Here is a 24,263-nt window from a genome sequence, read left to right as displayed (position 1 = left end):
TAATTTTAGCAAGCACACAGCCCCTGTGCCCTGCGACCCCTCCAGCAGCCTGACCTAGGGCTATGCAGTTATCTCACACCATGGCCCCTAAAGTACAGTGAGATTCAGCAAAGAGTTTCGGTCCTTGGGCTGTTTATCTAATTTCTGTGGGTAATTCCTGCAACATGGCTATGTGTTTCTCTTAATTGTGGTGTGCTGTTCCACACATATGCTATTCCTACTGCCTCCAAAATTAGTGATCCTAGGGAAGTTAGTACCATGAGGAACTATTTGGAAAACTCACTTGTGACATTGGGGAGTCGCAGCTAGTGTGGTTTGGTGGTGGCAAGTACTTGGGGGAGGGGGTTCCACTGTTGAATAAAATTCTACTGGAATTTTGCACCAATCCCAAGTGCAGGAAATATCCTTCAGGGTTAAATGAGGAGAAGATTATGATAGGGAAGCCATTTGATTCCTTTACAGGACCGCCAGGCTCCCTCTGCTGCCTGAATTCTCTGTGTTCCACTGAAGGGAAGTTCACATGGCTTCATGAAGTTCCAGAAGTTCCAGGTTGTGTTAATAGGAGCAGAAAGTGGTATAGTCAAACAAGCTTGTGTTATCCACCTTGCATTCAGCACCTGGGTAAACTAAATTTGTTGTGGGTTCAGCCTACCATTGTCTATACATTTACGTGAGATAAGCCTCTGGATAAGGTTGTTGAATGTCAATGGTTAGGGGAATCGGCTCATTTAAATAAGTGAGGTATATGATGCAGCATTGCCAGGGAAGAAGTATTACACTATATTTTCTAAAATCAGGTTGGCAGAAGCAAGCCCTGCATTAGGTTAGATTTACCATTTTATATGTTGCTGTGGCTAAGGCTATAGGCACGTTTGGTGTAGTCGGCAATTGTATGTTCCTCCTTGCTGTGACTGTTGTGCATTGTGCTTGAGTTTCCTGCTGATTGCAAATAGTAAATAGCATTGATGTGTTCCCATGAGTGTGGGATAGGTTTTGCAGGTGTTATTGGCAGTCCAGGAAGAACGTTGTTAGTCTAGCCACACACCAAATTAGATCCTGAATTATGAGGCACTCGCATATGAGTGAACAAAACAGGTGAACCAAGTATTTTTTTTTTTAAATAGATATCGGCCGGGCACGGTGGCTCATGCCTGAAATCCCAGCACTTTGGGAGGCCGAAGTGGGCAGATCACGAGGTCAGGAGTTCCATACCAGCCTGGCCAATATGGTGAAACCCCGTCTCTACTAAAAATACGAAAAAAAAAAAAAGATTACCCGGGTGTGGTCGCATGCTCCTGTAGTCCCAGCTACTTGGGAGGCTGAGGCAGGAGAATCACTTGAACCCAGGAGGCAGAGGTTTCAGTGAGCCGAGATCGCGTTACTGCACTCCAGCCTGGGCGACAGATCCAGACTCTGTCTCAAAAGAAAAAAAAAGATATCAGTTGTATCAAGACATAGGTCCCTCTTATGTTCCCTTGTATTGCAACATTATTGTGTTTCAGTGGGGGACCAAATGCTTTATGGACTCCATTTTAGGGGAAACTTTCATAGGGAAGAGGTTTGTATACCTTTAATAACCTCAGGAGTGGCCCCTTGGGAGGTGGCAGTGTGACTACACCAATAAATTTCCTCCCAAGTACTCATGGACATAAAGTGTCTACTGAGACACTGGAGATGACTAGAGGGGGACTGGGGGGGGGAGCAAGGGTTGAAAAACAAACTGTTGGGTACTATGCTCAATACCTGGGTGATGGGATCATTTGTATCCCAAACCTCAGCATCATGCAATATACCCAGGTAACAAACCTGCACATGTGCCGACTGAATCTAAAATAAAAGTTGAAAAATAAATGACAAGGCATAAAAATGTTTTAATGAAGATGAAAACATTCCTCCTAAGTTAGTTTCATTACATGTCTTCTCATTATCGTTTATATCTTCTGTAGGTTTGGAGTGTGTATGGATTTTTAAGGAGCCCTCAGAAAAGTAACATTGGGCAACAACTGCCCTCAAACATTTTCTAAGTTTTTAATAACTGTGGTTTTGGACAAATTTCACAATAGCTATAAGCAAAGAGTTATCAATGTGGGTGGAGAAACTCCCATGCAAACAGTAGTTAGATTTCTCCCTGAGATCAAATATGTTTTTTGTAAGAACTGCCTGTGCTGTGACGCCACAAGCTATGATTTGTTCACTGTGGGTAGCCAGCATTGCAATTGCTGTAGAGTTCACTTCCATTGAGTGTTATGTAAAACTTGCAGTTAGTATATTGAGATTAGGTTAGGGAAGGATTCCCAAGCTGGTTGTAGTGTGTGTGTGTGTGTGTGTGTGTGTGTGTGTGTGTGTGTGTGTGTGTGTTTGTGTGTGTGTGTGATTTTTTTTTTTTAAGAAATGTCTTGGCCCAGGTAATGTCGTGTAGTATGCATTGCCTTAGAAGCCAATAATTGTAAAGGTATACAGTGTGGGTGTCGATTGCACTTATTATAATTCCAGGGATAAGAAAAAGCTATCGTTTTATCTATGCAATCCCGTAAGGCTTGTGGGTATTGTATCTGGATTATAGCATTAATAACAACACCAATCACAAGCATCCTGGTTGTAATATTTGGTGCATACTATCTCTGGGCATTCCTTAAATGAGGCTCCATAGATAGTGGTCCATTGCTCCATTTGTTTAATGGCACATGAGTTAATAATAGTGGGTTTCATCTGATGTGAAGGAAAAGGCAGCCCACAGAGCTTAGAAGGCATCTATGAGTCACAAGTGAAATTGTACAATCTGACTTAGCTGGAAGGATGTTACTAAGTGGTAGTAGAGAGAGAAGGAGAAGTACTAACCTCAGTGCTGATGTCTGTGGACTGACCCAGTGAAATGGGAGCATGGTTCCCTTTGTTCCCAGTCTGACCTATGTTGGGTCTCCCTGTGGTGTGTATGTGGCATGCTGTTTCCATACATACTCTGACAGCAGTAGGGTGTGGATTACCAGGGATAGGGTGATCCACCAATTGAGGTATAATTGACATTGATAAGGGTAGGAACTTTCTCAGGTAAGGAAGGGCGGAACATCAGCATAGGCATAAATGTTGGAGGTCATTTGCAGCCAGCAGTAGGGAATCTGATTGTCCTCTGGGAGTCACCCAAATGGTGTTACCGGATACAAGGGTTGTTGGTTCAATCTCCTGGGTGTCCAGAGCAGGTCAAGGTTTGTTCCATAGTGCCCTTAGTGAAGCAAAGTACATGGGCAGAAAATGAGGATGCTTCCCTCTCCAGATAGTGGTGGGTGGTTTACTAGGTTTATTCTGGGTAATGAACAGACTAAGACTGAGAATGCACCCAGAATGAGTGGTCCATGCCAGATCCTTTTCAGGATTGAGGGGAAAAGAAATGACCACGCTCTGGATTTTCTATAAGGAAGAAGGAAGAGGTGAAAGAGCCAAGTTCCTTTGCTGTGGGCTGTCACTTCAGGGCCCCCATGTTTGTGAATACTGGTAAATCATGTTGTGTCCAGTGGGTACATACATCACCAGAGGTTGCAGCATCTCTGTTGGTGGTCTCCTCATTTGCTGTGAATTAAAATACAGTGTAGTTATGCCAGAGAGGTATGGATTTAATGTAAGCATGACTATGGGCAGTATTTTTGGCTACTGGGAATGCTATTGCCCTGCATGTTCTTTCAATATCCCTTGTTTTAAAAAGCCCATTGTGTCATTCTGTGACACCTACTACTGTAGGACCAGAGAATAAATGAGAAATCCAACCAGTGTTCTTTGGTAACGCCTACGGTTGAATCTTCTTTGCAGAGAAGTGAGAGTCTTGATCTGACTGGATAACTTTGTGTAACTTTTGTACTCCCAAAGGCCATACAAACTATTTTATCAGTTCCTCAATAACATTAGCAGAGCTTGGTGCCTTTCGTGGGTAAGCCAAGAGTAAGCCTGTGTAGGAATTACTACATTGTTGTGGCATATGTAATAGTTCCTGCTGCTTCAGAGAGAGGCCCAATGAAATTGACTGGATTTGCCAGCTCTAATATAGCCCTTCTCCTCCTGTGCAGTAGGTCCAAGTCTCTAGATTTATGGTCTATCTGCTTCATGTAAATGTCTCTCTGCTGGGTCTATTTCTCATTAACAGATTGATTTTCATGGTCTCATGATGCCCAAATGCCCTGACCTCTCCTGTGTAGGGTGTAGGGTAGCTCTTACCAAAGTTCTGCTGTCTCCCTTCTTTTCAAAAGGATTAACTACTTTGGTAGTTTAGCTAGTTTGTCAGCTTCCAGGTTGTATTGTTTGCTGTGAGCTGAGGTATGTTGTACAAAGATGCGCAGAGTGGAGGCCAATGTGCTGATATTTTCCCCCACATCTCCTTACCCCAAATGTGTCAGCCTTGTATGTTCCAGCCCTGATTTTGTCCAAGTCCCAACCCAATAGCCCATTAGCCACTGACCAGGAGTTGCCAAAAATGTGAAGCTTAATAAAATGTTTGTCGAAGGCCTTCTTTATTTCTAGGGGTGTTGCACACAGCCTGGCCCATTGGGCACTTTGGCCCGTCCCCATATGGAAGTTGGAGTATTTGAATAAGGGTAGTAGGCTGTTGCTGTCCTTTATCTGACTCCCTTATACCCTGTGCTCACTCCATTGGTAAAGAAAAACATTAATTTTCTTGTTGTGAGAGTGCTGGCCGTCCTCCCTCCATTCCCCAGTGAGCAAGAGCCAGGGGCATTTCCAGGGGTTTTGGCAAGTTAACCTCACTGACAGAGTATGTGGCCGTTTCCTCACACAGTAGTGACACTCCAGGAGGGCCAGGTGTAGTTCAATCCTGTAGATACCATTTTCATTTTAATAAAGAAGCTTCTGTTGCTGATCCAATTTTACGGGCAGCTCTGCCCATTACCCAGGGCATAATAGGAATCTCGGTCCACAGGGTAATTTTCTCTGCCCCACCAGGGCTTCAGTTTTGATAAGTGCCCCGTATGCTGCCAGTGGGTGTCTGTCTAGTGAATACTTTAGGCTGAGGCTGAGAGCTACTTACACCAAAAGCCCATGGGTAGGCATTTACTTGTCCATTTGTTCCAGAGGCTCCAGGAAGCAAATTTTGGAGCAATGGAAACTTATAATTGCAAGTCTTGTCCTTGGGAGCACTAGAGGGAGAGCCAAAGTACTAGCCTCCTGTAGCTCACCCAGTGCCTGTAGTTGTTCAGGTCCCTACTGAAAAAGGGAAGCTTTACAGGTGTCTCAATAGACAATTCAGCAAGGGTCAGCAAATATTGGAGGTGAGGAATGCATTGTGCTATCATTCCTAATGAATGTTGGGGGTTCTTTACTGATGTGGGCAGTTTAAGCATGAGGAGCTTGTCTTTTATCAGATTGGAAATAGTCTGAACACTATTTCTGTCCTGTCAAAGCGTAGAGATCTTATTCCTAGATTTAGACTGCCCTTACGAATCGGCTCAGTTTGTGGCTGACTTGGTACAGAAAACAGCAAAGGTATTGAGGATCACATGGAAACTGCATGCTGCCTACCGACCGCAAAGTTTTGGAAAGGTGACCGAGTGTGGATCAAGGACTGAAACATAGCCCCTTTGCATGCACGGTGGGAAGGACCCCAGCCCATCATCCTGACCACTCTCACTGCTGTGAAGGTAGAAGGAATCCCGGCCTGGATCCACCACACCCGTGTAAAACCTGCAGCGCCTGAAACTTAGGAGGCAAGACCAAGACCGGATAACTCAGGCTGTGCTCCCCCTGTCAGATAGTAAATCCCAGGTGATGTACCTGCTGTCAGCAGATCTAGGCTTTCTTCTTGGACACATTATACCCACAGTCCTCCAGGTGCCGAAGTAGGGCATCCATTCCCTTGGCAAACCCGACTGCTGTGGGGTGTCCTAGCAGAAGGTCCTCGATGTACTGGAGCAACATGCACCCTGGGTCTCTGGCAGGAAACTTCTGGAAGTCCCAAAACAATGCTTCCTCGAAGATGGTAGGGGAGTTCTTGAACCTTTGGGGAAGCCGGGTTCAAGTGTACTGAGTGGTGACACCTGACCCCGGATCTTCCCACTGAAAGACAAACAGTTTCTGGCTCTCAGGGGCTAGTCTGATGCTAAAGAAAGAGTCTTTCAGGTCCAAGCAGGTGAACCAGCTGTCCTCAGCTGACAGCAACCCTAAAAACATGTACGGTTAGGCACTGTTGGATATAAAGTCACTGTAGCTTGATTAACCAAGCACAAGTCCTGTACTGGCCTGTAGTCCTCGGTCCTTGGCTTGGGAACAGGCAGGAGGAAAGTGTAGTATTCTGAGGTCTGAACAGGCAGGAGTGGAAAAACACCCTTCCGAGTTCCTAGTGTAGCCTTCAAATTTTACAGACTTATACCTTACGTGGTGTAATTGCCAATCCACTCTCAGTGAGAGGTGGTTTACTGAGGGTTGTGATCAACTGTGAAACAGAGTCTTGGTCAGGTTCTGCGAGGAGGATGTCATCAATGTAATGCCAAAGCATAGTTTCTGCTGAAATTGAGGGGCAGGTGTCTATGTCCTGTTGGCAATGACTGTGCAATTGGAGGGCTATTAAGTATCCCCCAAAAAGCTAGCATCACAATGAAGATGAGGGGAAACGAATACCCCAAAAGCAAGTGGGTAAATGTGTACTATTGACTCTCAAAGGTGGAAGTGAAATGTGTTTGACTCAACTGTGAAATTTTTACTAAACAGAACATGTTAGCCAAGTCTACAACTCCAGATTCAAATTCTGGGGGCCTTAGATGCCCTGTATTAATATAAACTTACCACTGATGTTTTGAATGACACCCATTAAGGCAACAATGTCCTATAGAGGTGCTCTAATAAAGGAAACAGCCCTGTGGAACTCTGTATGGTCTATCGTCTCCACTGATTAGTAGTGTCTCTTAGTGCAGGCCATATGGGGAATTGATAGGTGAGGTAGTAGGAGTCAGTGCTCCTTGTTAATCTATGTCACCTGTGACAGGCCATAATCCTTCAGTATCCTGCTTCAGCTTCTGCTGTGGTATATGAACCACCTGAACCAGGAGGGGCAGGTTAACTGGTTCCCACCAGGAAGTGCCACCAGTAGCGTAAAAACCTTAGTCTTATGTCATGAGTTTATCTGAGGCCTGAGGAGGTCTGTTCCAATAATGGGGAAATGGATAATCTTGGAGGCGAGGCAAGCAGGACAGAAGCATATTTTTAGCAAAACTGAGCCAATTTTAATAGTTAAGAGGGGAATTATCCCTTTAATTAATTTCTTTAATTAACCCCCTCCCAAGCAGGTAACCTACTTGCCGGGAGGGGGTTCCTTTTAAAGCATGTGTGTGTGTTGGCATTAGGGAGATTTGGGCACCCCTGACTGACAGAGTTAGCCAGTGTTGTTTGTCAGTGCCCAAGCCACAGTTAATATGGTAAAAGGGCAACTGTCCGTCAGAAGGGGCCTTCCGACACTGCAGGATCCCTGTGTGAGAGAAGATTCTTAGCCATTTGGCAGGCATCAGAGACAGGTGTGGAAGATAAGGTTACCTCCAAAGGGAAAGCCAGCTGGGGTGGGAGGCGGTCGTAATCTAATCCTAGTAAGTATTGCAATTGCTCCAAACATTCACCAGAGATCATCCAATTTGGGACCTTCTTGTGCCTTAGGGTCTAACATAACCTCTTTTCTTCATCTCATGGTTGATGCATACATGGGAGCCTGGCCACAGGTGGTTTGTTTGGCCCAGGAGGGGGCAGCCTGAGTGGTGATAGTAACTTTGATTTAGGCCAGGTAGGGTATTATAGTGTTAGCAGGCAGCACCTGACTCTGAGTTTGTCTTTCATGAGTTTCTATTAAATCCAGTGCAGCTATGGCCTCTTGAATTGTTTTAGCAGTAGCCACCATGCCCAGTAAAGAAGATTTTCCCAGGAGCTCCGCCCCCTGAGGAATAATTGAGTGGACTCAGGACTCGATTCAGACTCCTCCAGTCTTGTCAAGTCATCCTGCCCCACCTCATTTGTTGCCTCCACTCCAACATGTCCAACTGGTGGAGGAGATGTTTAGCCTTGGCTAACCTTTTCTCTGGACAGTCTTCCCAGGCCATTATGAGGTCTAATGGTGGGCAGCCTTCTAATCCACAAAAACACACATCAGCAATAAAGATGTGAACAGAGGTCCAATGCCTCTGTGTGGCTTCTTCCCAAATTCTGCTCTAATTATACAGGTTCCTTTAGTGGGGACACAATTTTTCCATCATGTACTATCGCTCCTAATTGTTTAATTTCATTCCCCATTAGGTGGAATCTGTTCCTTGCCAGATGCATTCTATAGAGCCAAGCAGCCCCTTGTTTATCTGGTTCTTGGCCTGGGTACTTAAGGAGAGACTGGGGCTTGGGTAAGAGAGAGGATGGGACTCCTCCTCCGAGGAGGAACAGACCCTTCCTTCTTGGCTCTCCCTTTTTGTCTTTTCCATTTTTATTACTTTCTGGGTGGCTACAGGCAAAGCAGAGGTTAAGTTTCCCCAGTCCCTACCGTGGTGACACTGTGCTGCCTTTTCTTCTGGAGAGCACCTATTCTCCTCTCCAGGGATCTCTTGTCCAAACTGTCTCTCCCAAGAGTTTGGGCTCTTACCTCTTCTCCAGGTGGCATCCTGGTGATAAATTGCTGCCAGCAATGTCAGCACATGCCTCATGGTTAGGAATGCCTGTTCGACCTGACAGCAACCTCCTGTAGAGTTCCAGGAGGGGCAGGAATATAAACTTTTTTGCCTTCAGTCACTTTAAGTAACACTCTAGCTAGCTCAGCCCAAAGGTGGAGATATTAATATCCCTCTGGAGAGGGGACAGCATGATGACAACTGCAACATCATCATTGAGTATAACAACAGTAGAGGCATGCTACCTGCTTTCAAAGGCCTCTCCACCAGCTGCCCTTAGGAGACCAGCCTTGGCCTGATGTCTCTGCCTTATTGGCTCATTTGCTTGCCTAGCTGTCTCCAGGAAGGAGGACATCCTCACATCTCAGACTACCCCAAATCCTCAACCCAGCCGAAGAGAACACTTCCTACCATAGCCTGTTATGCAGTCCAGGGTGGTTCACCCTTATTCCAGAGGCATGCACTCCCTCTTTTTCTATTCAGGTGCACAGGTGCACAATGTCCAATGTCAACTGAGGGGGGGACCCAGGTAAGTGGGCTGACCTCCTTCCCAAGAACCTTGGCATCTCAGACCCCAAAAGCCAGTTCTAGTGGTATGGGTTCACTCAACTACTGGTACTACCTCTGGGCCAGGTCAATGAGGTATAGAAGGAGACTGCAAAAAGTATATTGTTGCAGTACAGCAATGAGCGATGCTGCGCAAAACTGCTACAGAGGCATTCTAAATGTAGAGTCTAAGCACTTAAGGCTGCCTAGGACTGATTCCTCAATTGATTGTCCTACTGATTGGGTAGACGCTATGCCAATTTCTTGTTCACGAAAATCCCATCCTCTTCAACACTTGTGGTGAGTTCCAAGATTTCTGGGCTGACCAATGAAGAAGACATGACCACGAGATGGCAGTAGCGCTCAAAAACATTTTTTTTTTTTTTTTTTTTTTTTTTTTCCGGAAGGGAGAAGGAGTCTCTGTTGCCCAAGCTGGAATACATTTGCGCAACTTCTGCTCACTGCAACCTCCGACTCCTGGGTTCAAGTGATTCTCCAGCCTCAGCCTCCCAAGTAGCTGGGATTACAGGCGCCCGCCACAATGGCGGGCTAATTTTTGTATTTTTTAGTAGAGACGAGGTTTCACCCTGTTGGCCAGGCTGGTCTCGAACAGCTGACCTCAGGTGATCCACCCGCCTCGGCCTCCCAAAGTGCTGAGATTACAGGCGTGAGCCACCGCGCCCAGCCAAGAAGCTTTTTATTCCGGCGGTGCTTTGACAGGTTGCCAGAGAGGGGAAGTCTCTCACATCAGACCTTCCAGAGGCAGCAGCAGAGGGCCACTGCCCAGAAGGGGAAGAGGGCAAGGTAACTCCTAGGGTAGAGGAGGACAGGAGAGAGCCTTATGTGTCTGGGCGATATGACTCAGCAGCAGGAGAGGGAGTCTCTGGGTCAGAGAGCTCTGGAGGCAAGCCGTGGCATGGGGTCTTTTATAGCCCCTGTGTTTGCCTTAACCATGGCTAGCAGATGTTGGTGCAGTTTTGTGGGGCATGCAAGGCAAGCAAGCCCTAAATGGCTACACATATGCTTATGTGAGCTATATTTAAAGCAATTGCATATGTGAAAAATTCGAGTTTGGCATTGGCAGGATTTCAGCCTGCTGTGAGAAAGTATAATGGCAATATAAAGGCCAATATATGGAGATCATCTTTAACCCACTGATATAATAACATGCCACTTAGTCAGCCACTCTGATTAATCTGACTAGCATGGTCTGAGATCAAATCCATTCAATCTGTACTGTCAACAGGACTCTAAGCAGCAAGGTGAGATCAATCTGCAACGTTAACCCGAACTTAAAACGTTAAGCACACACGTACAATACTACTGCCCCTGAGTTTTATCTAAGAGAAATGAAAGCATAGGTCCACATAAAGACTTGTACGTGAATGTTTATAGCAGCTTCAATTGTACTAGTGAAAAACTGGAAACAATCCAAATTACCATACAATGAAATACTATACTATGACAAATAGTAATGAACTATTGATAGAAATAACAGCATGGGTGAATCTGAAAATAACTATGCTGATTTTAAGAAGACAAAAAAGAGTATACAGTGTATAATTCTATTTATATAAAATTCTATAAAGCACAAACTAATCTATAGTGAGAGAAAGTAGATCAGTGGTTGCCTAGGGACAGGGATGGGATGGGGATGGGTAGGGAGGGAAGCAACATAAAGGGGCATAAGAAAGCCTTAGGTGATGAAAATGATTGTCATTTTGAATGTGGTAAGGGCTTATGATTATTAGTAAGGAGTTATGCTTATAAAATATAAATAATTTGTATTTTATAAATTATATAAATTACATACAATTTCTTTTAGTTTTAAATTTAAGGAATGGCAACATGTCTTGTGTCAAAGAACCCTCAAAGCAACATCTAAGTACTGCAAAATCTTTGACGATGTATTTGCCAGTTAACTTATCTTTAAACATCAATAATAAATAAAAATGGTCAAGACTTATTTGTTTCTATTTGTTTATTTTAGTGTGCTATTGCTTTTTCACATTCTGGGTCATATTTTCAAAGTATTGTTTCACATTGTGTAAATGTATGTTTTTTTTTTCACTATTAGTAAAGAGCATCTCAAGAAAGGTCCTACTTTCTACTTTGATGGTATAGGAGCATGTTTGACTCAGCTATGAACCACTTGTGGGCAGAGTTATGGGTGAGAAATCTGATATTTAAGGAACACTCTGGATTAGTTTCCACTTGTGAGAAAATAAAAAAGCGATGAGCACTTTTTCCAAATACCACGTGATGAATCAAGTACTCAAACATGGGTTTAGACTATTCTATTACCAAAATTTTCCAATCAATTCCTGTGGACAGTTTGTAAACTGTCATTCCCAACGCCTCCTCATTCTTCAAGTTCCCACTGAAAGGTCTCATAGCTTGTCAGACCTTTGGGGGAAGTGCTTTTTTTTTTTTTTTAATTAAAAGTTAAGTCATGTGCAGGGCAGAGTGAGGCAAAATGCAGCCAGTGGTCAGGACCTAAAGACCTCTCCTCCACCTGGGCCTTGAGAGTTTGGGAGAAGCTCAGGAAGAAAAGCCAACCATCTGAGTCCACTGGGCTTTGAAGCAGTGGTCTTGCATCTGTACATGTGGGATAAATTATGTGAAAACCATTAACTCTGCTGCTGATCCAGATGCAGGGAAAAGCTTTTCCTCTGATCAAGGTGACCATCTGGCTGGTGGACCTCATTTTGCACCAGGTCCTGATCAGTGAGCTGAGCCTGAGTCCACAGTTCACCTGATGGAGAACTTAGAGTCAAAGCCCAGGCCCAAGTGAGACTGTCTGACTCCTGCTTGAGGGCCTAGGGACCACACCCCTGGAGTCAGGAGGGCAGAGGTGAGAATGACAGTGGAATGGCCAGAAGGTAAAGATACATGTGAATATTCTGTCTTCATTAGGTCACATGGATGAAAGGCAAGAGAAAAGTAGCACATACATTTTTGAGAAGTTAAAGCTGATAGTCAGGACACAAATATGGTTGATTGTTCTACAGACGTGGAAGGCAGGGGCTTAGGTCCTGTAAAGTCCCCCACTGAGCAAATAACTGAGACAGTACTTCCTAGTGATGCATTCTGCTGGCAAACAGTATGAAATTTTCCTGGAGAAGGCTCAGGCCATCAGTCCCTGGTCCATCTTCTGGCCCCACAGAGATGCTGATTAGAATACCCTCCACAGGGAGAGCATTGCACAAGTGATTCCCTTTTTAGAAATTCTTCTAAGCCAGTCAGAAGATGACAAGCTTGCAGATGGAAGGGAATCAGAACCTGGGCGATGTCTTGTAGTGGCCGAGTGATCCCTGCATGTGGTTCAGAGTGTTTTCACTAAGACAAAACAGCGGGAGAAAGAAAAACCCTACACCCATACAAACTTTGAGGGAATAGTGGAGCTTAATGTAACAGACGCTGGTCATGCCAGGAAATTTTATTACCTTTTCTGGAGGGGTCGCAGGGATTTGTGTTTGGGCTGCTTTCCGTGGTGCAGTAATTGTCAAGCTCACCAAAAGTGTGACAGAATCACGGAATTACCCTTGGCAGAAACGCAGAATTACTCCTAACCCCTACCCTCATCCTCCACCTGGACCAGACAGAGAAACAACTACTTGAGTTTTCAGAAACTACCAAATCTTGGCTCTAGCTCCGCATCCTTGGCCAGAGCATGGAAGGTTGGGGTGAGAGACACAGTGAACAAAAACTGCATCCTTGAGCTACTCACACTTCTTCTTTCCCTATTTTGCTCTTGTGTGTGGGGTCAGAGGTTACCAGGCAGGGGTCACTAAGGTTGTCAGTGGGAGGATGTGAGCCCTGGTGGGTTCCTCCCAGCCAGCTCAACATGGGAGGCTCCCAATTCTCCTTTCTCCTGCAAGGAAAGACACCACAGCTGTGTCACTCTCCTTCAGTGACTGCAGATTGGAGGTCTGTTTTTCCACAAAACCTAGTTCTAAGCCATTTCTAGCAAGTGAGAGTGACTGATTGGAAGCCTAGTGGTGACAGCTACCCATGGGGCAGGCTTAAATAGCGACTCCTTCTGGTAGTGAATGAATTTCAGATTTCACACAAGAAGGGCAAAACCATGGGCTATTTTCTCACATGAATTTTTGCTTATTTTGGGCCCTAAATCAAATTGAGAAAAGTGTGACTAAAACACTCACACTGCCAATATAGTTAGAGATATACACTTTGTGAGACTAACTCAGGAATCTACTGCCCTGCTTCTGCAAGGATAAGGCTCTTTAAGGCATGACTTGAAATGAAATCCAAGCACCATTTATCTGTTTAACTCTGGTGCAGGAGAACAGAGCAGCATTTAAGGTATAAACTAAATTAGTCTATTCCTGAAGAGAACATTTGCTACTCACATTTATGGTGGAAGACACAATCTCACAACACAACAAAGCTCTCCTTGTGAGTGGAGCAGGCCAATACTGGGTACGGCTAGACTATAGGGCTCACAGGCTCTATGCCCTAAGCTACTGATGCCCCTTTGTGCCAGAGGCTGGGTTTTGCAGCAAACTCAGTTCAAGTCTGGGAACACTGGGCCCACCAAGAATCCTAAATAGTCAACTAAAACCCCTGAAATACCCAGGCCTGTTTCTTTAATCATTAGTATTGTTTGCATACCTTTAGGAGGTACAAGCGCAGTTTTGTTACGTGGTTATATTACCCAGTGGTGAAGCGTAGGCTTACCAGAGCAAAAACAGGGTGGTAGATAATCTCCTTTGTGCAATCAACAACTATAACCCTGGCAGGTAGGGTGCCTACTATTCATACTGACTACAGAGAGCATGGACTCCTCTAACCTGATAAAAGATATGAAGCCAGTTATCTATTTATTACCTCTTAGCTCCAAATTCACCAGTCAATATATATTCTTTGATAATAGAGGGATTCTTTAAGCATCTCTCCTTTAAAGTAGCATCAAAGAGCACGATGTTACACTTACTGAATAGAGGGCTCTGGAGGGACAGACATTGAAAAAGGAAGGGTACTTCTATGATTTCTGGCTCTCAGAGGTGTGGAGGTAAGGACATTCAGGATGCTTTGTCCCAGGCCTGGGCCCAGAACAACTGTCCCTCAGCAAACCTGCAGTCCTGGTGTGCCCTGATGATCAGCTTCTTGTGGCCCTCTTGATAGGGACATCCTGTACTCCAAGTCATCTGCCCACTGCTTCCCTCTGCTCACTTGCTTCTCAGCCACAAACACACACACACACACACACACACACACACACACACGACCAGGTTCATGTAGTCCTTTCAATACTGCAGCCCTCTCAACACCGAGCCCCCATCCTGATCCTGTGCAAGGGGCATTGTTTACTCCAGGCCTCCAACTGAGACAGGACTCCCAATCCTTACTTCACACTACATACTAGCCACCAGCTATGGCTTGTCCACACTACCATGCTCCAAAGGGTGCCTTCTTGCTTCCTCTGTGACCGTAGACCAGTTCTGCCTCTGTAGACCAGCTTAGGTACTGGCAAACCAGTGTAACTTCTCTGCCATCCAGTAGGTTCTTCTCCAATTAGGTATAAAATCCATCCTTGGGGAGAAGCTTTCATTCTAAGCTTGTCTTTCCTTTGGTACTCTCTCCCAGCCCCAGAAAACCCCACATAGAATTGTCTTGTATCCTATATAAGATCTTTTATCATCGCTTAATGATTCTTTATATTAAATTTTCCCCTTCTAGATCACTGTGTGCTTTCTATCTCCTGATTGGATCCATATTGCTACAGAACACAACATCTACAGCAAGCATAATTCTTAATGGAGAATCACTGAAAGCTTTCTCTTTAAGAGCTACATCAAGTAAGGATGTCCACTATCACCACTTCTATGCAATATTTTACTGGGGGTAGGGGTGGGGTCCCAGACACAGCAGTAGGGCAAGAAAAAGAAATAAGATATTTGGAAAGGAAGAAGAAAGACTGGCACTATTTTCAGATGATATGACAGTGTATATAAAATTCTACAAAGTATTACAGACAAATTATTAGAATCGATAGAAGAGTTTATATGCTTATAGGATAAAATCTTAACGAACAAAAGCCAATTGTATGCTATTTAGAGCTATAAATTTAGACAATAAAAATTTCAAACATATGATTTGCAAAATATGAAATGCCTAGGATAAAAAAGTTGCCTTGTGGGAAAAATATAAAATATTATTTGGGCACATTAAAGGTGATCTTATTAAAAGAAGAGATAGACCATAACCATGAATCGAACATTCAATATTGAGAAGTCAAATCTAAAATATCAGCACAATCCAAATTAGAACCCCAAACTAGCTGTTGGTTGAAGTTTTTATGATTAGTTTATAATTTAAATGGAATTGAAATGGACCAATAGTAGCCAAGACACTTTTGAAGAACAAGGTAGAATTGATTTGCCTAATCCAAATATCAGAATTGACTATGGATCTGTAGTAATTAAGATAGTGTGGTACTTCAAACAGACAAGTGCTTAATAGAGAGTATAGGAACTAGCCCACATATGTGTAGATACTTGATTTATGGCACTGCAAATCAATTGGCAAAAGGCAGACTTTTCAATAAGTGGTTCACTGAGAAAACTGGATATTCACTTACTCACATACATACGTACATAAATGGAACTCTACTTAACACAATACACAAACATCAATTGCAGATGGATTAAGACCTGACTATGAAGGGCAATAGCAGACATATTTTAGAAGAAAATATAGAGAATGCTTTCATGGTCCAGGGTTCCTTAAAACAGAAAAGATTTCTTAAAACAAAAAAGCACTAACCATCAGGAAAAGAATGATGAAATTGACTATATTATAATTAATAGCTTCTTTTTACAAACAGAGCACAAAGCAAGTGAAAATACAAACAGAGCAAGGGAGTATTTTGGCCACAGGTATGGACGAGTATTTAAAATATTTAACAGACTCATTAAGTCAGTATCAGATGAACAATAGAATACAAACATGGGTTAAAAGAGGTAAATTTGAATAGGCCTTCCTCAAAATAGAAACTCCAAAAGGCTCATTAACACGAAAATTTGCTAAAGCTTAATAGTAATTTGGGTATTGCCCACCAGTAGACTGGCAAAATTTAAATTCGGGCAATACTTGGTGTAGGTGAACATGTGGATCAGTAAGGTGAACATGTGGATCGGCTGGTGGGATTGACAACTCTCCCAATCACAACGGAGAACAATTTGGCATCATCTAGTAAAACTGAGGATATCCATTCCCTGTGGCCCTGTGATTCTATTCTTGGATATATACCCTAGAGAGGTTTTTACACATGTGTCCCATTAGAAATGTGCAAGAATGTTCACAATAATCATTGAAAAGTAGAAGCAATCCTAATCTCCATCTGCTGTAGAATGGAGTGGTATAATCATACAATAATCACTTTGCTATAAGCATATGCTAGAACGACAGTCGATGGAGACAAAGGATCTACTTACTTATAGCTATTATGAACAACATGGATGAATCTCTCAAGTATAATACAGAGTGAAAAAAGCAAGCTATAAAAGGAAGCATGCCGTGTCATTCCACTTATACAACTTCGTATCAACTCTATTGTTTAGGGATGCATACAAAAGTGATAAAGCTATAAAGGAAAGCAGTGAAATGATTATTACAAAGTCGGAGCAATTACTATATCTATATAGGAGAGTGTGGGTTGTGACTGGAAGGAGTACAGCAGCTGTATTCTGGAAGGTTGGCAGTGGTCTATTGCTTGACCTTGGACCTTGTTACATAGGTGTCTGCTTTTGTAAAATAATCTAAACTATACAGATACGTTATATGCACTCTTCTAATTTCAGATTTGAAAAATACTTCCTCCAGAAAAAGTAATAGAAAGAAAAGTATGTGGAGTAGAAATTTTAATGGGGTTCGAATAGTTATGGATGAAAAACTTGATTTTCAAGAGACCAAGTGTCCACTGTCATTAAAAGAGGGCGAGAGAGCTGGGAGTATTTAAACAACAGGTTACACTCCCCACCAACCACCACCACCAATCTATTCATCACTCTAAGCCTTCTCATCTCAGATATTTCACCCTGTATTTGTGTCAATTACAAACTCATTCGTGACAGACAAATTGGAGGATTGTCGTCATCATTAATAAGGTCATTAGGCATCAAAGGCCCAGCAAGACTGGGCCACCACACTTAAATGTGAGCAGGTACACCAGGGCGATTGGACAAGATCGTCTGTGCACATTACTTGGCAGAGTCCATTGAGTGACTGAGGGTTTAACCTTAACACATTTAACTGGAACTCCTGCCCAGAGAATGTGCTGGAGAATGCAGAATAAACTGAGGAATGCCCTCATTGTGCTATGAGAGTGGACATGAAATTTATCATGGCACAAGCGATCGTCGAAGGGCAAAGAGTCGGTTTAGGTCGGGCACTGTATAGGGAGAAGCCAGGAGCGGGTTGGGTTTTTTCCAGATTTCATTATAAATTGTTTCATCCTCCAGACTTTGCATTTGTAGGCTGAAGAGTGCTAATCTGTTTTGGCCGCATCTCTCACTCATTCTAATCTCTGTATCAGCAGACAAAAATTGAACTATGTGGCAAATTGTACCGAGGACTTTGCTCAAGACAATTGTGAGTATGGAAGTTGTCCCGTGCGGAGGTGGGAAGGGGAAGGACAATTTCGGCAGAAATGCCAGCACTATGGTGGTTTAATGCTGACACAGAGAGTTTATTCTCTCAGGAATTGTCTTTCATCCATCAATCCAGCCAGGTAGCCAGCCAATAAACAAATTTTAACACACAAAAAGTACGAAGCAACATGTCTAACACTGGGAGGGGCTGGGGTGTGTTTATTTGGGTATATACAATGAGTCACGGATTAAAATTGCTTTTAGCAGATAGATACCTAGGTGTTCCACAGCATTACTGAACAAGATGTCGTCATTTCCCCATTACCTCAGAAGACCTCCTTAATTACTTATATTAATTGTAGAATATATTTATGCATACCAGGCTCTACCTCTGCGCTTTCTATTCTGTTCCAGAGACCCAGTACCAGAATATTTAAATCACTGTGGCGTTGAATACGTTTTAATATCTGATAGGGCCAGTTTCCGCTCATTGCACTTTTTTTTCCCCCTTTCAGGAACGTGTTCAGGCCCGCGGCAGGGGGCGGGGTCGCGCCTCCTCCTAGGCTCTGGTTCCAGCCCAGCCTCACGGACGCAGAGATGGAAATCCCAAAGTTGCTCCCGGCTCGCGGGACACTACAGGGCGGCGCCGGCGGTATCCCCGCGGGTGGCGGCCGAGTCCACCGAGGCCCTGACCCGCCGGCTGGCCAGGTCCCCACGCGCCGCCTCCTGCTGCTCCGGGGCCCTCAAGATGGCGGGCCCGAGCGGCGGCGCGAGGAGGCCCGCAGGGCCTCACCGAGCCCTGGCCCAAGCCTGTTGGCGCCGAGGCCCGATCAACCTAGCGGCGGCGGCGGCGGCGGCGACGACTTCTTCCTGGTGCTGCTTGACCCGGTGGGTGGCGACGTGGAGACCGCGGGCTCGGGTCAGGCCGCAGGGCCTGTGTTGAGGGAGGAGGCCAAGGCGGGCCCGGGGCTCCAGGGGGAGGACAGCGGCGCGAACCCCGCGGGCTGCTCTGCGCAGGGCCCCCGCTGCCTGTCCGCGGTTCTCACTCCGGCCCCGATCTCTGCCCCCAGCCCCGCCGCGGCCTTCGCGGGCATAGTCACTATCCACAACCAGGACCTGCTGTTGCGCTTTGAGAACGGCGTCCTCACCCTGGGCACGCCGCCACCACACGCCTGGGAGCCCGGGGCCGCTCCTGCCCAGAAGCCCAGGTGTCAGATCGCCCCCCAAGCCGGGTTCCCGCATGCCGCGCAGCCGGGTGACTGCCCAGAGCTGCCGCCCGACCTCCTGCTAGCCGAGCCGGCCAAACCCGCGCCTGCTCCGGCGCCCCAGGAGGAGGCGGAGGGCCTGGCCGCCGCCCTGGGCCCCCGCGGACTGCTGGGCTCCGGCCCAGGCGTGGTGCTGTACCTGTGCCCCGAGGCGCTGTGCGGGCAAACCTTCGCCAAGAAGCACCAGCTGAAGGTGCACCTGCTGACGCACAGCAGCAGCCAGGGCCAGAGGCCCTTCAAATGCCCCCTGGGTGGCTGCGGCTGGACCTTCACCACCTCTTACAAGCTCAAGAGGCACCTGCAGTCGCACGATAAACTGCGGCCCTTCGGCTGCCCTGCGGAGGGCTGTGGCAAGAGCTTCACCACCGTGTACAACCTCAAGGCGCACATGAAGGGCCATGAGCAGGAGAACTCATTCAAATGCGAGGTGTGCGAGGAGAGCTTCCCCACGCAGGCCAAACTCGGCGCCCACCAGCGCAGCCACTTCGAACCCGAGAGGCCTTACCAGTGCGCGTTTTCTGGCTGCAAGAAGACATTTATCACAGTGAGTGCTCTGTTTTCCCATAACCGCGCCCATTTCAGGGAACAGGAACTGTTTTCCTGCTCTTTCCCTGGCTGCAGCAAGCAATATGACAAGGCTTGTAGGCTGAAAATTCACCTACGGAGTCACACCGGCGAGAGACCTTTCCTTTGTGACTTTGATGGCTGTGGCTGGAACTTCACCAGCATGTCCAAACTCTTAAGGCACAAAAGGAAGCACGACGATGACCGGAGGTTCATGTGCCCTGTGGAAGGCTGTGGGAAATCTTTCACGAGGGCTGAACATCTGAAAGGCCACAGCATAACCCACCTGGGCACAAAGCCTTTCGTGTGTCCTGTGGAAGGCTGCTGTGCCAGGTTCTCTGCTCGCAGTAGCCTCTACATTCACTCCAAGAAACACCTGCAGGATGTGGACACTTGGAAAAGCCGTTGCCCGATCTCCTCTTGTGATAAACTCTTCACATCCAAGCACAGCATGAAGACGCACATGGCCAAAAGGCACAAGGTGGGCCAGGATCTCTTAGCTCAGCTAGAAGCAGCAAATTCTCTTACACCCAGCAGTGAACTTGCCAGCCAGAGACAGAATGATCTCAGTGATGCAGAGATAGTGTCTCTCTTCTCTGATGTACCTGACAGTACTTCTGCTGCATTGCTGGACACAGCATTGGTGAACTCTGGAATCTTGACTATTGATGTGGCTTCTGTGAGCTCAACTCTGGCAGGGCACCTCCCTGCTAATAATAATAATTCCGTAGGGCAGGCTGTGGACCCTCCGGCCTTGATGGCCACCAGCGACCCTCCTCAAAGCCTGGATACCTCTCTCTTTTTTGGAACGGCGGCCACTGGTTTTCAGCAAAGCCCCTTAGATATGGATGAGGTCTCAAGTGTAAATGTGGGGCCATTGGGATCTCTGGGCTCTTTGGCCATGAAAAACTCCAGTCCAGAGCCCCAGGCTTTGACACCCAGCAGTAAGCTAACAGTGGACACAGATACTCTGACTCCTTCGAGCACCCTTTGTGAAAACAGTGTCTCAGAACTACTGACACCAACCAAAGCGGAGTGGAGCGTACATCCTAACTCTGACTTCTTTGGACAAGAGGGAGAAACCCAGTTTGGATTCCCCAATGCAGCAGGAAACCATGGTTCTCAGAAAGAAAGAAATCTTGTCACTGTGACTGGCAGCTCATTTTTGGTATGAACCAATTCTATTCATTCCTTGCCATGTGGCTAACTTTTATTACAGTCAATTTTGAGGATATTCTGGACTAAATATTTAAGTGGAGTCATTTCTTTTTGGTTTGCAAAAAGAGCACAGCCCTGGACTACAAGTTTGGAGATCTAAATTCTGATCTTGAGTCTGGAACTGACAAGTTGTGTGACCCTGAGCAAGTCACTTAACCTATCTGAGCCTTAATTTCCTTATTTATAAATTGTGGTGGTTTGAACACATTGCTCATAAGGTCTTTTCAGTTTTGTTTTTTTGTGTGTGTGATTTTGTGCTTTTTCTTGAAAATTTTCGGGCATTTTGCAATTATTATTGTTTGTACTTGTAATGAGAAGCGGTTTGAGCCCTGTAGCACTAAATAATGAAAGATGGAGGAACTGGTGTTTTACATTAAAAATTTAATGGAAATTTTACACAGTACGAAAATCTAATGATAGAGCTAAAAAAAAAAAAAAGAGCTAAAAATCGGGGTTGGTTCTTCTTAGCTGTTTATCATTCTAACCTTTTTTTAAATGATGAAGGTATGTTTTTGTTGTGGAAAATACAAGGGCTTTTGTTATCACTCAGACCCAGAGTGAAATGTTTGCTTTGTGGTTTTGAATAAGTTGGCCTTTAACAAATTATTTAGTCTCTCTTAGCCTCAGTTTTCTATCTGTAAAATGGTCATAGCAATGTGAACATATGTGTTACATCCTAGACTTATTTTTCTACCCCGGTAGGTTGTATTGAAAGGAAAATGTTATATGTGTTTCAGCATGTTTTGGTGAATCTTCATTCCCTTTCCTGCCCCTTGTTTTCCCTCCTCAAAGGGGAGAAATTAGCACAAATTAGTATCAGGATTGTGAAGGAAATAAACGTTTGTGAAGGTTAAGAAAGAGGAAAAGGAACTTATTTCTTCAACAGATTAAGAAGGATTTTTCTCCACACAGTTCTTTTGTGGCATTGGCCACATGTCCATTAGACCAATCTGATAGTATCTTTGGTCTGCATTCAAAGCCAGCTCATGCAATGAGTATTCAGCCTATTCTTCCAAGACAATCTGGAATCTGGACATAGACCAGAGGGAGATTTTTCTCCCCTCTGTGCCCTAGAGAGCTCATTGCTGGCTTACTCTTAGAGTTGAAATGAGAGAGTTTTGTCTGCATTTTGAGTAGATACCATCTATCTTATGTGAGTATAGCATTTTACAATTTAGCACTTTCACAACTATTATATTTGATCCTCACAATCCTGTGAGGTAATTATGGCAAAGCCAGATCTACAATTCATATTAAAATTTACCTAGCTCATATTACAAATGTATTTCACTTAGTAACTAGTGTGTGTGTGTGTGTGTGTGTGTGTGTAGCTCAAAACAAAGAGGAAATATTTCTCACTCTCCCATTCGACTCTTGAGTTTCATGACTATTTTATTTATAACTGTTTGCTGCCTCCCACCTTAATTGATTTCTCTTACATTCTTTGTACTCCACGCTATTTCCTTGTAGGTGTACACCAGTCCTTGCCATGAATCTCTTTTACTTACATTTGAATTAGACACGTCTCTTTCATGGTCACCATCTCTCAGCCATTCTTCTTATGGCCCATTTTTCAGTCACAGTATTACTGCAAGTATGTGTGTACATTGAGAAGTTATTTTGTGGATTTAGATGGCAATGTGTTTATACATGAATCAGATAATAATGGAGACATTTTATATAACGCGTTAGTGAGAAGTAGTTCTACTTTTCCTTTTTTACAATGTGGTCCTGGTAGCAAACACTATTAGTTGCTTTCAACTATTGTAACCCAGTATTGTTTACATGTGGATACTTGGGGAAAATTATTATGGCACTTTAACAGTGCACTTTAATATATACCACCTTGATATATATCTTTACTGTCTTTATAATTTTTAAGTTGGTTGTACTTATTCAATGAAAAAGCAAAAAATACACATAAATTTGTAATTCAAAGAAATATAATTTTGTGTCTAACCATTTAACAGTTCTCCCTTAGTATTTTAGAAAGATTTTAAGCCATTTTAGAAATGTGTTGTCATTAGTTAAGTCCTCTTAAATAGATTATTATTATTTTCCTATAGAAAATGCAGAGGCCTGAGGTGAACGCAAGGGTCATAGGCATCCATTAAGATACATAACTATGTAGATATTTTAAAACTCTGTCACATTGTTTCCTTAATCCCTCAGACCTATTTCCTCCCATGAAAACTATCATAAGCTACGCTTTTGTTATGGTCTATAGAATTTCAAAGGACAAATTGTTTTTTTTTTTTTTATGATAAAGATCTTGTGATTGTCCGTGGGCTCACATGGTTTCTTTTGTTCAATTTTTTCAAAAGATTTCTTTTTCAATACTGTTGTCCCACCATGATAGTTGACATGGCATGTAATTACAGACAGAAGTGTGACTGTAAACATATTAGTGTTTCTGTTAGTGTTGGCATAAGCTTGCCTTTTTATTTTGGAACATGATTTAATTTTATCTCATTTGCCTTTTGTTTATCTTCAGTCCTTGATTTATTAACATTTTGCCAATTGAAAACACAATAAAAAATGCCTTGCAGGAAGGTTTGATTCTGGGGGATCCTGATGAGCATATTTATCATGAGTTTAAATATGTTAATCTTGACATTTTTACCAGTTATCTCATTATAGTGTTACATAATTGAAAGCCTTGAATAGTAAAAGTGAAACTTGTTGGAATATGAGGATCATCTTTCTCTGTGGATTAAATGCTTCATATTCTCATCCAAGAAAAATAAGGTAAGGCATTAGTATAACAGGGTATTTTTGACTGTTCCTTGATTCCACATAAAGCAGTGATTAACTCCCTGATGGGAATATTCATAATCCCTTGGTAATTATTGGTATCAAACAGATCCACTTGATAACTTCATGATGATAAAAACTAAATTAAATGCAACTCACTCAAAATATGTGACAATTGAAATGTAAGGCCGAACTGAAATTTATATATATATATATATAACTGAAATTTGTATATATTATATATGTAATTGAAATTTATATATAATATATAAATTTATATGTAATATATATATTTTTATATTTATATATTATCTATATAATAATTATATATAAAAATTTATATATTTACATATATATATTGCTTTTTTGAAAAGTAGATTTGCTTAACAATTTTTTAAAAAGCAAATTGTATGCTAGGGTTTAAAGCAGGAGTCCCCAACCCCAGGCCACGGACAGGTACTAGTCCATGGCGTATTAGAAACTGTTCTGCATAGCGGGAGGTGAGTGGCGGCCAGGGAGCAAAACTGAGCTCCACCTCTTGTTAGATCAGCAGTGGCATTAGATTCTCATATAGGAGCACAAACTCTATTGTGAACTGCGCATGGGAGGGAGCTAGATTGCACACTGCTTATGAGAATCTAATTCGTAATGATCTGTCGCTGTATCCCATC

The 24,263-nt window shown here is 43.9% G+C and overlaps 1 protein-coding gene across 2 annotated transcripts in view; it reads left to right on the top strand.

Annotated features, from left to right (window-relative positions):
• The first annotated feature begins 17,918 nt into the window (after positions 1-17,918).
• The window catches only part of LOC100448544 (zinc finger X-linked duplicated A), a 29,207-nt gene continuing 22,862 nt past the window's right edge, over positions 17,919-24,263 (top strand). Inside the window, exons 1-2 of one of the 2 annotated variants that reach the window (XM_063721192.1) lie at positions 18,423-18,679; positions 18,862-20,788. In XM_063721192.1, coding sequence (XP_063577262.1) covers positions 18,540-18,679; positions 18,862-20,788 — 2,067 coding nt within the window. In that variant the 5' untranslated portion in view covers positions 18,423-18,539. Of the gene's footprint in view, positions 20,789-24,263 lie in introns of both variants that reach the window. The other variant, XM_054544653.2, reaches the window with a different exon arrangement.

This window comes from Pongo abelii, chromosome X (genome assembly GCF_028885655.2).
Source record: "Pongo abelii isolate AG06213 chromosome X, NHGRI_mPonAbe1-v2.0_pri, whole genome shotgun sequence".
Lineage (NCBI taxonomy): Eukaryota > Metazoa > Chordata > Mammalia > Primates > Hominidae > Pongo > Pongo abelii.
Note: the sequence above shows the minus strand (reverse complement) of the source record. Positions and strands in the feature narration are given on the sequence as shown.